We start from the raw sequence: 13573 nt of genomic DNA, 5'->3' as shown, positions 1-13573 counted from the left end.
CACAGCTTCAACGAGTCTGCAGCTCCAATCATGTCATCCGAACAGCATTTTTTCACCAAGGAAAACTTAGAACAAATGTTTAACTTATGGAATGCTCATCAGACATCCTCCACCAGCCCATCCTTTTCCTTAGCACAAAAGGTACCTTTATATCAGCCATGAACGTCAAAATAAGAGACACTAACCCTTGGATCATAGACTCTGGGGCAACAGACCATATGGTAGGATCATCTTATGTGTTTAGCTCCTATTTTCCTTGTTCGAGCTCCCAAAAGGTAAAAATTGCTAACAGCTCTTTCTTGCCAATTGCTGGAAAGGGCTCTGTCATTGTCTCACCTCTCATTACACTAAATAATGTGTTACATGTTCCAAATCTCGCATGTAACCTTTTATCTGTGAGCAAACTTGTTTTCGGTTCCTTCTTCCAATTTAAATTTAATTCTTTTGGGTGCTTTCTTCAGGACCGGTGCTCGGGGAAGATGATTGGCAATGTTAAGGAAAGTGGGGGACTCTTCTACATCGATTCCAACTTGAGTAAACAAATTCAGCAACCTCAATCTTCTAGTTTACTATCATTATTTGATGAAATATTGTTATGGCATTTTCGGTTAGGGCATCCTAGCTTTGGATATTTAAAACATTTATTCCCTGTTTTGTTTAAGAATAAAGATCATGATTCTTTGCAATGTGAAATCTGTCAACTAGCCAAGCACAAAAGATATGTATTTCCTGCATTAAAATACATGCCATCTAAATCTTTTTCTCTAATACATAGTGACATGTGGGGACCCTCAAGAGTTAAAAATCTCTCAGGAACTAGGTTGTTTATCACTTTCATGGATGATCACACTAGAAATACTTGGATTTATTTATTAAAAGAAAAATCAGATGCTGCTAGTAAGTTCAAGAATTTTTACAAAATGATCAAGAATTAATTTCAGACTCATATTAAAATTCTTAGAACTGATAATGGAAGAGAATATTTCAATAAAATTATGGGAGTTTTTTTTTAAATAAAAAAGGCATAATCCACCACAGTTCGTGTGTTGGTACACCGCAACAAAATGGTATTGCCGAAAGAAAAAATAGACATTGACTAGAAGTAGCCTGAGCTTTGATGTTTTCTATGAATGTTCCTAAAAGATTTTGGGGTGAGGCAATACTTACTGCTTCATATCTAATTAATAGAATGCCAAACAAAGTATTGAACTATAACACACCGATAAAAACTCTTCAAAAATATTTTCCTGAAAACCGGTGTTTTACACATGTACCGCTTAAAGTTTTAGGTTGTGTTGCCTTTGTTCATGTTCATGATAAAAAGAGGGGAAAATTAGATTTTTAGAGCCATTAAGTGCATTTTTCTAGGGTATTCACCAACTCAAAAAGGTTTTAAGTGTTTTGATCCAAGCTCGGGCAAACTTTTCACAAGTAGTGATGTCACATTTTTTTGAGTCAAAACCTTTTTTTTGAGAAAACTTCTCTTCAGGGGGAGATTACACATATTAATGAAGATCAGTTTTGGGAATTAAATAATGTTTTACCAAAGCAAGTAATAAATGAAAACATAGAACCTGATCATGTTAATGCTACACCAAATATTTCACCAGATTATGATTCCTAAACTAGTCCCACTGAGGACTCAACCTCTGAATTCCGGGTTCACTCAAGAGGGAGTCACGAGTCTCCAATACTTGAAACAATGCCCTCATCGGATCCAAGCTCCAGTCAACGTAACATTTCTCCCCTTTTTATAGATGAATCCTTAGAAGAACCGGCCCATAGTGAACAGGGTGAGACCGTTGAACCACCACAACAAAATCAATTTGAGGACCCGATAGCCATTAGGAAAGGTGTTCGAGAGTGCACCAAACATCCTCTTTATCCATTGTCAAACTATGTATCCTAACTGAACCTGTCTCCAGCCTTTAGAGCCTTTATCACCCGCATAACCACTGATGAGATCCCGAGTTCTATACAGGAAGCACTAAGTATTCCACGGTGGAAAGAGGAAGAGATGCGAGCACTCAAGAAGAATGACACGTGGGAGGTGACACACCTGCCTGAGGGAAAGCATGTTGTTCGCTGTAAGTGGATATTCACCGTCAAATATCAAGCTGATGGTTAGGTAGAGCGATACAAAGCCAGACTTGTCGCTCGAGATTTTATACAAACCTACGGGCTGGATTATGAAGAAACATTCGCTCAAGTGGAAAAGCTCAACACGGTACGAGTCTTATTGTCCCTAGCTGTGAACCAAGATTGGCCTTTGTTACAGTTTGATGTAAAAAACGCATTCCTAAATGGAGACTTCGAGGAAGAGGTGTTCATGCAACTTCCACCTGGATTTGACAAACATCCTAGCGGGGATGTGTGCAGACTAAAGAAGGCGTTATATGGTCTCAAGCAATCACCTCGAACATGGTTCGGAAGATTCTCCAAGGCCATGAAGGAGAAGGACGATAGGCAAGCTCATTCTGATCACACAATGTTCTACAAACATAACAAGGAAGGTAAAATCGCCATCCTCATTGTGTATGTAGACGATATAGTGATGGCAGACAGCGACGATAGTGAGCTGACTGAGTTAAAAGAATTTCTGGCAAAACAATTCGAGATTAAGGACTTGGGAAATCTCAAGTACTTCTTGGGAATGGAGATAGCTCGATCAGACCACAGAATTGCCATTTCTCAATGAAAGTATGTGTTGGATCAGTTAAAAGAAACCGGTCTACTTGGCTGCAAGCCGTGTTCTACTCCGATTGATCCAAATCACAAGCTCCGAAGAGAAGAAGAAGATGTTCAAGCAAATAAATGGAGATATCAACGACTTGTTGGAAAACTGATCTACCTGGCTCACACTCGGCCTGACATTGCCTATGTTGTGAGCCTGGTTAGTCAATTTATGCATAATCCTTCAGAAAAACATCTCGAGGCAGTTTATAGAATCCTGCACTACCTCAAAGGAAGTCCAGGAAAGGGTCTACTCTTCACTAAAAATCAGAGCAGACAAGTTGAGGTCTTCACAGATGCTGATTGGGGAGGAAACTCAAACGATCGAAGATCTACCTCTGCCTATTGCACGTTCATTTGGGGAAATCTTGTGACATGGAGGACAAAGAAGCAGCATGTGGTCTCTAGAAGCAGTGCTGAATCGGAAGGTGATGTGGTTGAGAGGCATCCTGGAAGAATTGAAGATCGATTTCGAAGCTCCTATGCAACTGTTTTGTGACAACAAATCAGCAATCAGCGTTGCACACAATCCAGTCCAGCATGACCGAACTAAGCACGTGGAGATTGATCGTCATTTCATCAAGGAGAAGTTAGAGAGAGGAGAAATCTGCATACCTTTTGTTCCAACAACGGAACAACTCGCAGATGTACTTACCAAAGGGCTTTATCGTCAAAAGTTTGAAGAACTCGTTAGCAAGTTGGGCATGATAGATATCTTTGCACCAACTTGAGGGGGAGTGTCAGTCGGTAGAGAATATTAGATGTGCCTATTTTAGGAATTAGCTTTAATTATATTATTTGTTTTTATTCTGATTTTATTCTGCTGTAATTATAACAGTTTATTCTGATTTTATTCTACTGTAATTATAACAGATTTTTATTGCTTTATTTTAGGAAGTATTTAACCTAATTGTACTCTATAAATATTCCCGATTAATGAGAATAGAATCATTCCGCTCAATACTTTTCTCTTAGAATTGTATGATTAAGTTATATGTTTTAAAAAAATAAGCTGTGAAATTAGAATATAGTAAAAAATATACTGAAATTAGCTTTGTAGAAACCAATTTGTGAATAATGTATATTGTTGGTAATTCTTAAGAAACATATAGAAACTGGAAATTGTTAGAATTTGTTTAGTAATTGTATAAACTGAAAATGTGTTAGCAATTTTACATTTATTTAAACAATTGAAATTGTTATGAAGTTGCATTTGTGACATTGAAATTGCAAAAGAATTGAATTTGTATAATTGAAATTGTTAAATTTGTTTAAAACTTGTAAGAAATTGTTTTGTATTTTAGTTTAGGATTGCTTAATATGAAACTCTTCTTTTAAAATTTGAAATTAAAAAAATTGAACTTGCTATATATGAAATCGTTAAATTTGTTAGAAATATGTCCGTTGTAGTTTGTGATTGTCGTGATTGAGTCGCTGAGCCTCAATTATCTTATTTTTGTGAAATATGCATAATTTTTATGCTGTTTTGTGTAGATACAGAATTTACCCCTCCATGGGAACCGGTTCCCTTGTTACACCCTCGTGGGGCTCGTTACACTCCATTCGTTCGTTCGTTCTGGACTCGTCCTCCTGGAAGTTGGATTCGTATGCCGCGGACTCGCCCTTCAAGGTTTTTGAGTCACCCCTTGCCTATCCTTTCCCGCGCACTCTCATTCCTATAGCACCCGATAAGCCGCTGACTGACCAACAAATCAGGTACTTTTACTTGCTAGTGTAAAAGCATTTTAAGTTAGGGTTTTAGGCATATACATCTATCTAATGAATAACTATCTTTTTTGTTCTTGATTTTGCTTCATGGTTTTTTTATTGTAAATAATTATTACTTGATGTTCGAGTTTCTTGGACAGAATCTATCTTACGGGTTTTTGTATATCCTTTGTTACTAACTTTGATTTTTAGTAATCTCTCATATCCTATTGACTATCATATATTGTGTTTAGTCGCATGGTACAGGATTATAGGTCCCCACTTCCTACACAGATTAGGTTGGAATGTTGGGTTCTGACAATTATAAATTTGGTCATGATAATGAGTCGAAGCAACTACCGGCTGGGGTTCGAGGTTTATGGACGTGACTTGCTTATTATGTATGTTTTGTTTTCTTTTTATTTCGTTTTTCTTTATGTTTTTCTTTATGTTTTTCTTTATGTTTTGTTTTGTTGTGTTTATAATGCAAGTGATTTTGATTATTATAGGTTCGAGACAAAGTCGACTGCAGAGGAGCTTGCGCAAATGTATTTTTTTGATTTGTTTATTCGATTTTTTAATTTTTTAGAATTGACGTTAATGACGTTGTATTTTCTTTTTACATAGGCCTCTTGAATGACGATCCCAACGAGGGCATGCTGGACATTGGGCGTCTATCGGTGTTCCACTTTTGTACGCCCGAGAATATGGATTCCGCAACGCTGGTCACATGGTGATTTTTTTTTTCTCCTCTACTTGTTTAAGACACAAATTCTTATATGTTTGCTTCAAAAACAGGGAGGTATTATCCTATACAGGACATCATTAACCACTCTCGTATGTCTGGTGATCGAGATTTCATCCGGAGTCGTTTGGACAACATGGATGTGATCATTGTGTTGTTTTATGTCATTGAACACAGAAACCCCGATGAAATCAGCCGGTTTATTGAGGCCATTGAAGTAAATTTCGTTTATCTTTTTTGTATTATTTGGATCTGTTTTTCTTTTTTTTTCCAACGGAATTCTCACCTTTTTTTTCTTGTGCTGTCAAGGAAGAAGGTACAAGCTGGGTAAAATTTCTATTATAACAGCCAAAATATCGTCCAATATCGGAAAATATCATAATGAAGCCTGCTTTATGAGCCTCTAGGCTTTTGTTAATCCATACTTGATTCTTCTAGATTTATAGGTGCTCAATATCTATATTTTCTCATGCTTAAGCAATGTGAGACTTTTGCAAAACATGAGATTGTCATGCAAGAGTACTCTTTTTCCCTATTCTTTTGCCACCCAAAAATTCCACACGGTTGTAGTTGCTACTTGTATGTTTCTCTCTCTCTCTTTTTTATTTATTTTATTTTATATATATATATATTATTTCTTTCTTTTACTTATTTATTATTAATATTTCTTTATGTATATTTTATATAATACAAATATATATATATATATATATATATATATATATATCAAGCTTTGAATATATATATATATATATATATATATATATATATATATGCATATAACTTATCATAATTTTTTATTTTTAAAATATACTAGGATTTGAAGACATATTTTGAGTTTTTTCAATTATATTTTGTTATAAGATTTTTGTCGATATATCCGTCGGTAATCGATATATCACCGATATAATCGGTAGTCGGTATTAAAATTGTTATAGAATATCCGTCGATAACCAATATATCCGTAAAATTAGAACCTCTGTATGGATATCGGTATCGATATTTTAAACCTTGGGTACAGCCAGTTGAGGGTGGGCTTAACCCCCCTCTCAATTTTTTTTTTCTTTCACTTCTTGATCATTTTTATATTTTACATTTTTTACCCTAAATATTTATAAATTTTCCCCATTTTAAACTTTTTTTTTGCATATTAGCCCCCTAATCTGAAATCCTGAATTCGTCTCTGTGTGCAGTCGTGTGATCTCTGCCATAGCGCCATACTCTGTGGGTAGGAAGCCGACGATGTATGGCTTAGTGCGGGACGTGAACCAGGGTTGCAGGGTAAATGGAATTATACGCATAAAAGCTATATTTGTCGAGATGTTCGAAGTGGTGTATACTCAACCCAATAGACGCACTTTATTCAAAGCTGCCCGGAAAATATCCCACTCCGAGTTTATGTAGCCCATGCATTATTAATCAAAACGAATTGCACCAAATTGTAACATGATCTCCTAATTCATATAGTACTACTCATGACCTACTTCCCTTTAAGACTCTTATATTACTTAACGACACAAATGAAAAGGAAGCCAAGAAGTATCACAAATAGTACTTATATATAAATGAATATGTGTCGCAAAAGAAAACAAAAAAAAAAAGAAAGAAAGATAACAGGGATCAACATTCAATTTCAACTTTATCGGTTTCTACGCAACCATACCATAACGGCATAACCCCATGTTTACAGACACGCATATGAGAGAGAGAGAGAGAGAGAGAGAGAGAGAGAGAGAGAGAGAGAGAGTTTCAAAGATCCTCGTGATCCCCACAAACAGATAAAAAAAAATAGCTCCAAACAGGCTTTTGCCAGTGATTGCTTTTCCTCTCATTCGGATATGCAGCCACGAATAAATGCACATAAATTAATCCATGCAATGCAAACCCCACAAACACATATATGTATATGCCATGACCATATGTATAGGTATACTCTGGTTCTGGTATGCAACACTTTTCGCAATTTTAATTCATCATCATCATCATCCTAAACTCTACTTATTTATTGCATAAACTCATTAGTACACTTGTTTGCGTCATTGCTCTGTTTGTGCTTAGTCACTGGTTCTTGTGTGTCTTTGCTATGTTTAATAAGCTTATGCTACTCTTGTTTTGCTGTGTTTATGAGACTCGTATGCTTAATCACTAGTACTTGTGTTTCTTTGTGTTCAATTAACAATATAGTTGAATCAAACCATATATTAAGCCAGTCACATTTCCATTTCAATTTCCATCTTCACTCGCTAGGTTTACCCATGTAAAAAAAAGGTGTGTCCAAACCAAAGACTTCAAATTGCAGATGGTTTTATTTTATTGCTTCAGGCCGATGCTGTTTCCACTGATTATGATTTATTGATGAACTAACTAAATATGGTCGATAAACTGGAATGAATATTTTGTTCCATCACCACAAAGAAATCCTAGATTTCTATTCTTCGGATTGGCTTTCCCAGGGATTTTTTGAGTCCGGACATATATATTATTTTCCATTTTTACTAAATTGTTGGCAATGGTAAAAAGAAAAAAAAAGGTTTTGCCGTGATCTGTCAACAGTTTGCAAACACATTACTATCCTCTTCAAAAATATACTATCGTCTAACTTTAGAAAAGAAAAAAATTCTAATTTATTTTAAAAATATTAACTAAGTATATCAAATAAAAATGTTGTATTCATCCAATTTCTTTCACTCGTATCACTTTTCTTTCTTAGATTCTCCACTTACTCTTCTCTCTCAACAAATTATACTCAAGTTTGTTTATGTTTATTGTGGGGGAATAATTAGGCCCATCTAGACATCACAATATATAAATCTGACACAATCATCAACTATCAAAATAAGAAGAAAAACTACTGGTCGATAAACAAATTTATATAAACTATTGCTCGTCTTCCTTGGAGTTATTATTGGTTTAAACTCGATGAACCTAGCGATAATACATATACAAATGTAACAATAAAAAACTATAGATTCAGAGAGTAATGTTAATATTGTAAATGTTTTCACATATTAGACATATCTAATATAATTATTTTGGGTGAAAAATGACCACCCGACAGAAGTCGTTAGAGATGATGGTGGCGGAGGTTGTCAAAGATGACGGTGATGCATTTCGTCGAAGAAGCACGTGATAACATCGAAAGATCTTGCAAAGAACAACTTAAAAAAAACGGAGAAGAATTTTTGTGGTATTATAACATTATTTTAAAAATACAGGTTATAGACTAATATTTTGTTGCTAAATTGGTACTAGGCAATAGAAAATATATTTAAATTTATACTTCAAATGGATTGGGCTGATGGTGAGAGAGAGAGAGAGTCAAACTATGTTTTTGTTAAGAAAATAGTTCGCAGGCTATACTATGGAGAGTTAGACATAATATTTGAATAATTTGACTAATTAATATAGTTTTCTTATTAATATTGTGTTTATTGGCGAACTTGTTATTAGATGTGGCAACTTTCCTGACATCGGCCCAAGTCAAGCCCAGCCTTATGGACGAATTGCAGGTATTATTATAGGTGTGTATATATATTATAAGTTGGACAAATAATAAAACCATAAATAGCAAAAGGGCAAAAGACGCTGATTATCTATTCAGTCTGTAAAGTTTCAAAAAAAAAAATAAAATAAATATCAGTCTATTGTTGATTTGGTGCTTGATTTCCAATGAAGAAGAAGAAGACGACGAAGGGTCAAAAGATGAAGTCTACGAAAAGAAGAGAATTGTCGAAAAAGGCACTCGATCGTTGGCGAAAATTTGGGGAGTGAGTTTCCAGCTTTTGATTTGAGATAAGGATGTTGTTCTCGTAATTAACGTGTTTGTGTTCTTCTAGGGCTTTTATAGAGGCACATAAGAATTTTATTCCCCAAAGCCCTGAGGTTGTTGGTACGTTTTCTGCAATTACTTATCGTTATAAATTCCATATTCAATTCAATTAATTGTTTCCTGTAACCATAGCTTCGACCAACAACTACTTTGAAGATCTTCAGAAGTATCAGGTACTAGATAATTTTAGTATAAATATTATTTATTGATGAGCTGTTTGAACTGAATCACTGATGATATTTGTATGAATTAGCGGTTCTATTTCAGAGCGGGTATTTGCCACTTGATAAACGACGGGACTATTCGGGCAAAGAGTAATCAATTACAATTAATGGTAATGGCGACGGAGATTGCAGCTTCTCGCTACAACGAAAAGAATAAGACGGATCTGAAGCCGGTGAAGCTTTTTAGGGCCAATTATTCGTTTTGGATAACCCTGTGTTGCTATATCACCTTCGAGCTCTCCGACGGAAAATTTTACGAAGCGCTGGTCATACTCAAGCACAGGGAGAATAGCATCGTCAAGATGATGAGAGAGGCTCTTCACTATCCCGCTCTCACCGAAGCCTACACTTACCACGAGTTTGATTCTTCATCATCATCCTAAACTCTCTACTTATTAATTGCTTAATTAGTATACTAGTACTTGTGTGTCTTTTGCTTTTGCTGTGCTTAACAGACTCGTATGCTTAATCACTAGTACTTGTGTTTTCTTTGTGTTCAATTAGCAATATAGTTTAATCAAACAAACTATTAAGCAAGTCACATTTCCATTTCCATCTTCACTCGCTAGGTATGGGTGGTCAAGGAAACAAAATTTGAATACTAAAGGCTTTCTCAGGTCACTCGTCACATTCTGAAATTTCTCCCATATTCACACGAAACACATTGATTGGCCATGGTTTTGTTTTGGAATTACTATCATTTTTCAACAATATAACCGCTTAATTCACTTGGGATTCGGAACTTTGTATGTATTGATAATATATTATTAAAACCGTATAATTGGTGACTTTAATTCAGAAATGAGAAAAGTTTAGTATCCCTTGAAATTGAATGTGGTATTGGAAATAACTAAGGAGGGATTGTAGGTTCTATAAACACAAACTTAAGTTTTAAGACTAGAAGTTCTTGTAGAGCATATGTACATGTTGTCTGTGTCGGTAATAATCAAGGGTTTAAATTTTGGGGAGATCGGCCGATTTCCGGTCAGAAATCGGTTCACTAGGAACCGGGTGGTTTTCGTCAAAACCGTGTCTGGTTTCCTTCAACCAGGTTTGCTGTTTCCTGTACCGCTGTGACCGTCGTTGAGAATTCGGAGGCACACGTCAATAACTTTGCCGGCAAGCATATTCCAATACCGCTGGAAAGCCATCTTTTCTGGGAGCTTTGAGAGGTTCCATGGAGAAAATCGTGACTCTCTCTCTCTCTCTCTCTCTCTCTCGCTCCTGATTTAGCTGGATGGAGGTGAACACGTGGCACCCTCACTAGGAAGGGCATTATTTGGTCCTATTTTAATAATGATAGGCTTTTATATTCCTTTTGTGTTTCTCTCTTAGAAATACCCTACATTCTTATAAAATGTTAACTAAAAACGAGTATCATAAATCATTACCGAAAAGGATATCACTACTATTTGTCCCGAGCTACGACTCTCACGATACACACAATTCGTGACAAGTGGAACAATTTTAAACAATTTTTAGGCTTTATTGTTTTGTTGGGTACTCGTGAGAGTCGTTAGCCTCTTTAATATTCTGCTTGTGGGTAGTGAGATAGCAGCTACGGGAGGTTGCCTGGTTTCCTCTGATCTCTTCTATCCCTCCAGGCATGGGAAATCGAATACACTGATGAAAGGTTGAGGGAACGGCCATCATCCTGTGTATCCATGGTCGTCCCAAGATGATGTTATAGGGGGAGAGACATTCCAGGACCTGGAATTCAACTATCTTGTTTATCTCATTTGTTTTTACTAGCAATTTAATGGTTCCTAGGGATGGGGTAATCGACCCATTGAAGCCTGTTAACTAGGTCTGCTCCCTTTTGATCTCGGACTCTTCAATTTCCATCCTCGTGAGGGTGTCTTCGAAAATGAGATCTACGGAGCTTCCTCCATCGATTAGGACTCTGGCGACTTCACAGTTGGACACATCAATTGTAATGACGAGCGCGTCGTCGTGTGGGTCTGTTATTCCGGGTGCTTCGTTTTCTGAGAACGAGATTTGGACATCATGTTCTACTCCGGGCCGAGTGGTCTTATTCATCAGCCGTCGCTGATGAGCTTTGATCGAGTTTACCGAGTTGCTACAAAATTTTGAGCCACCCATGATGAAGTCTACTCGATGTTTTACTACGGTTGGTGGGGAGTCAAGTTCCCCTTCACCTATTGGTCTAGACCTTTTAGGTGAGGGATTACCTCTCACTCGGTTGTTAAAGGCCTTCTTTTTAGGCGGAGGTCCTAAGTCGACATTTTTTAGTTCCCCTTTTGCGTATTTTTGGGCCAAGACTTTACGCATAATCTCGCAATTTACCTTTGCGTGGCCATTGCTTTGATGGAATTCTCAATACGCGTTTAGATCCCTCGTCCATTTTTTTGTCTGGGGTCCTCCTTCCTTGCTTTCGTCTCCAATGTTGAAAGCGAAACCGGGAGGGGCATGTTGCTTCCTAGCCTGCGGTGTGGCGTCTTGGGGATTGGCCTTTCGAGGGTTATTTCCGCCATTTTCAAGTCGTACCCAGGTGTTTGAGGGTGGTTTCTTTTTTACCATATGTTTGGCCAAAGAGACGAGTTCCTCTTCGGCTCTATCATAGTTTGCGGCCCTATGGATGACAGCCTCTAAGGTAAGGGGTCGATTAACGGTCATCTCTAGTCTGAATCTCGATTCATGCCATAATCCGTTCTTCAGAGCGGTCATGGCAGATTCGGGATCGACGTTCGATATTTTAGATAATACTTCCTTGTAACGGACCATAAAGTCCTTCAAATGTTCATTTTCCTTTTGACGGACCCCCCATAGGTCCGCCATTATTAGTTCATCCTTGACGAACATCGAGTAGTGTTTCAGGAATGCTGCAGATAGCTTTGCAAAACTATCAATGGAGTTAGGCTCTAGTTTGGAAAACCATTCTAGAGCGGATCCATATAGGCTTTCTGCGAACAGTTGGCAATAACCTGCTTCTCGCTCTCTCTCTGCCAGCATAGCTCGTCCCATAGCTATTCTGAAGGATAGAATTATGACTTTGGGTTTGAGGTGTCATTGTAGCGCGGGAGACGGACTTTTTCGGCGTCTCCAATGAACACGTCGGTTATGTTTTTAGCGAACAGGGTCATTCCTGTCTCAGCGACGAGTCGATCTATTTCAGGGGCCGAACTGGTAGCGCTATGGAATTTTGAATGGACATCTCTCAGTTCGGCTGCCATGGATTCTTTGAATTTTTCAAATTCTGTCATGCTGGGTTCGTCACTCTGAGAACAACGAAATCCTGTGAGCAAAGGTGCGATAATTATGACTTCGACCGGAGTAGTGGTGGTCTGATTCAGCTCGTCCAGGATTTGAGCGGTGAATGTTTGTGAGGTCATCGAGGGACGAGGTTCAGAGTTCGCTAGGAAGGACCCGAAGGATGCTCCTACCGACGGGGGCGGGTGCAGATCTATCGGATTGTTCCGAGTCTCCGAGGCATCTTCGTTTGAAGTCCCGCCGAGCTGGAAGTTCGGGCATGAGGTTTGATATATGAATAAATTATAAATGGGCGAAGTGCCGAGGTCAAGATGGCGAACTCAACAAAGATCAAAGAATTCGAATACAAGTTTTAAGGATTCAGTCTCCAATTATATTTGCCTCAAAATGAATACAACAGTTACTATTTATAGGCGAAGAAAGGAACATCTCTTGGACACGTGTTGATTAGCTTGCCCTCGCCACGTCACATGTCGGTCAATTCTTAGATCCGGTCTTCACGGCGATTACTCAGCTTGACCATGACTTCGCTACTTGACTTATTCAACGCGGGCGATTTGTTCTCTTTCGGTGACCTGGGCTTGGGCTCCTTGCTCGAAGCCGGGCTGAATCGTTTATTGGGCTTTGGCCGAAACAAAGCCCAATAAATAATAAATATTTTAAAAAAATTTATACTCCCATAAGTGTTTGGTAAAATTATTTTTTCTAAAAACTAAAAAGTGCTTTTGAATATTTTAATTAAAAAATTAAAGAGATTTGTAACTAACTAGGCCACTTTAAACATGTGATTTTGGATCTAACCTATGTTTGACAATTTTTAGGGATATAACCAAATGGTTTATGTTGCAATAGTTAAAGTTTGATTTGCCCTTATTTATTAACAAATTCGTCACTTTCTCTCTCCTATTTTTTTTCAAATATTTTTTTTTTTGCATCAAAACTTCAAAAATTCGTATCTTTCTCATACGAACTCGAAATTGAATGATTTCAGATCCTACAAATTCGTGGCGTCAAGATCTTCTAAAATAGACCCATTGTGTTTGATGAAAAATTATGTTTAATGCATCATTTTTACGTTTCCATTTATTTTTTTAATAAATTTCA

General features: G+C 37.2%; 2 protein-coding genes across 2 annotated transcripts; one reads left to right on the top strand and one right to left on the bottom strand.

The window, feature by feature from the left end:
• Positions 1-8734: 8734 nt before the first annotated feature.
• LOC149390736 (uncharacterized) lies at positions 8735-9729 on the top strand. The gene is made up of 4 exons (XM_089618828.1): positions 8735-8952; positions 9022-9074; positions 9147-9187; positions 9268-9729. Exons 1-4 carry the CDS (start codon positions 8855-8857, stop codon positions 9619-9621), a joined length of 546 nt encoding a protein of 181 aa, XP_089474954.1. The 5' UTR covers positions 8735-8854; the 3' UTR covers positions 9622-9729.
• Positions 9730-11575: 1846 nt separating this feature from the next.
• On the bottom strand, positions 11576-12223 carry LOC149390735 (uncharacterized). Its single transcript, XM_089619847.1, has one exon. It carries the CDS (start codon positions 12221-12223, stop codon positions 11576-11578), a length of 648 nt encoding a protein of 215 aa, XP_089475973.1.
• Between the last annotated feature and the right edge of the window lie 1350 nt (positions 12224-13573).

This window comes from Urtica dioica, chromosome 7 (genome assembly GCF_054948205.1).
Source record: "Urtica dioica subsp. dioica isolate 48M chromosome 7, U.dioica_male_clone48M_v1_H2, whole genome shotgun sequence".
NCBI lineage: Eukaryota > Viridiplantae > Streptophyta > Magnoliopsida > Rosales > Urticaceae > Urtica > Urtica dioica.
Note: the sequence above shows the minus strand (reverse complement) of the source record. Positions and strands in the feature narration are given on the sequence as shown.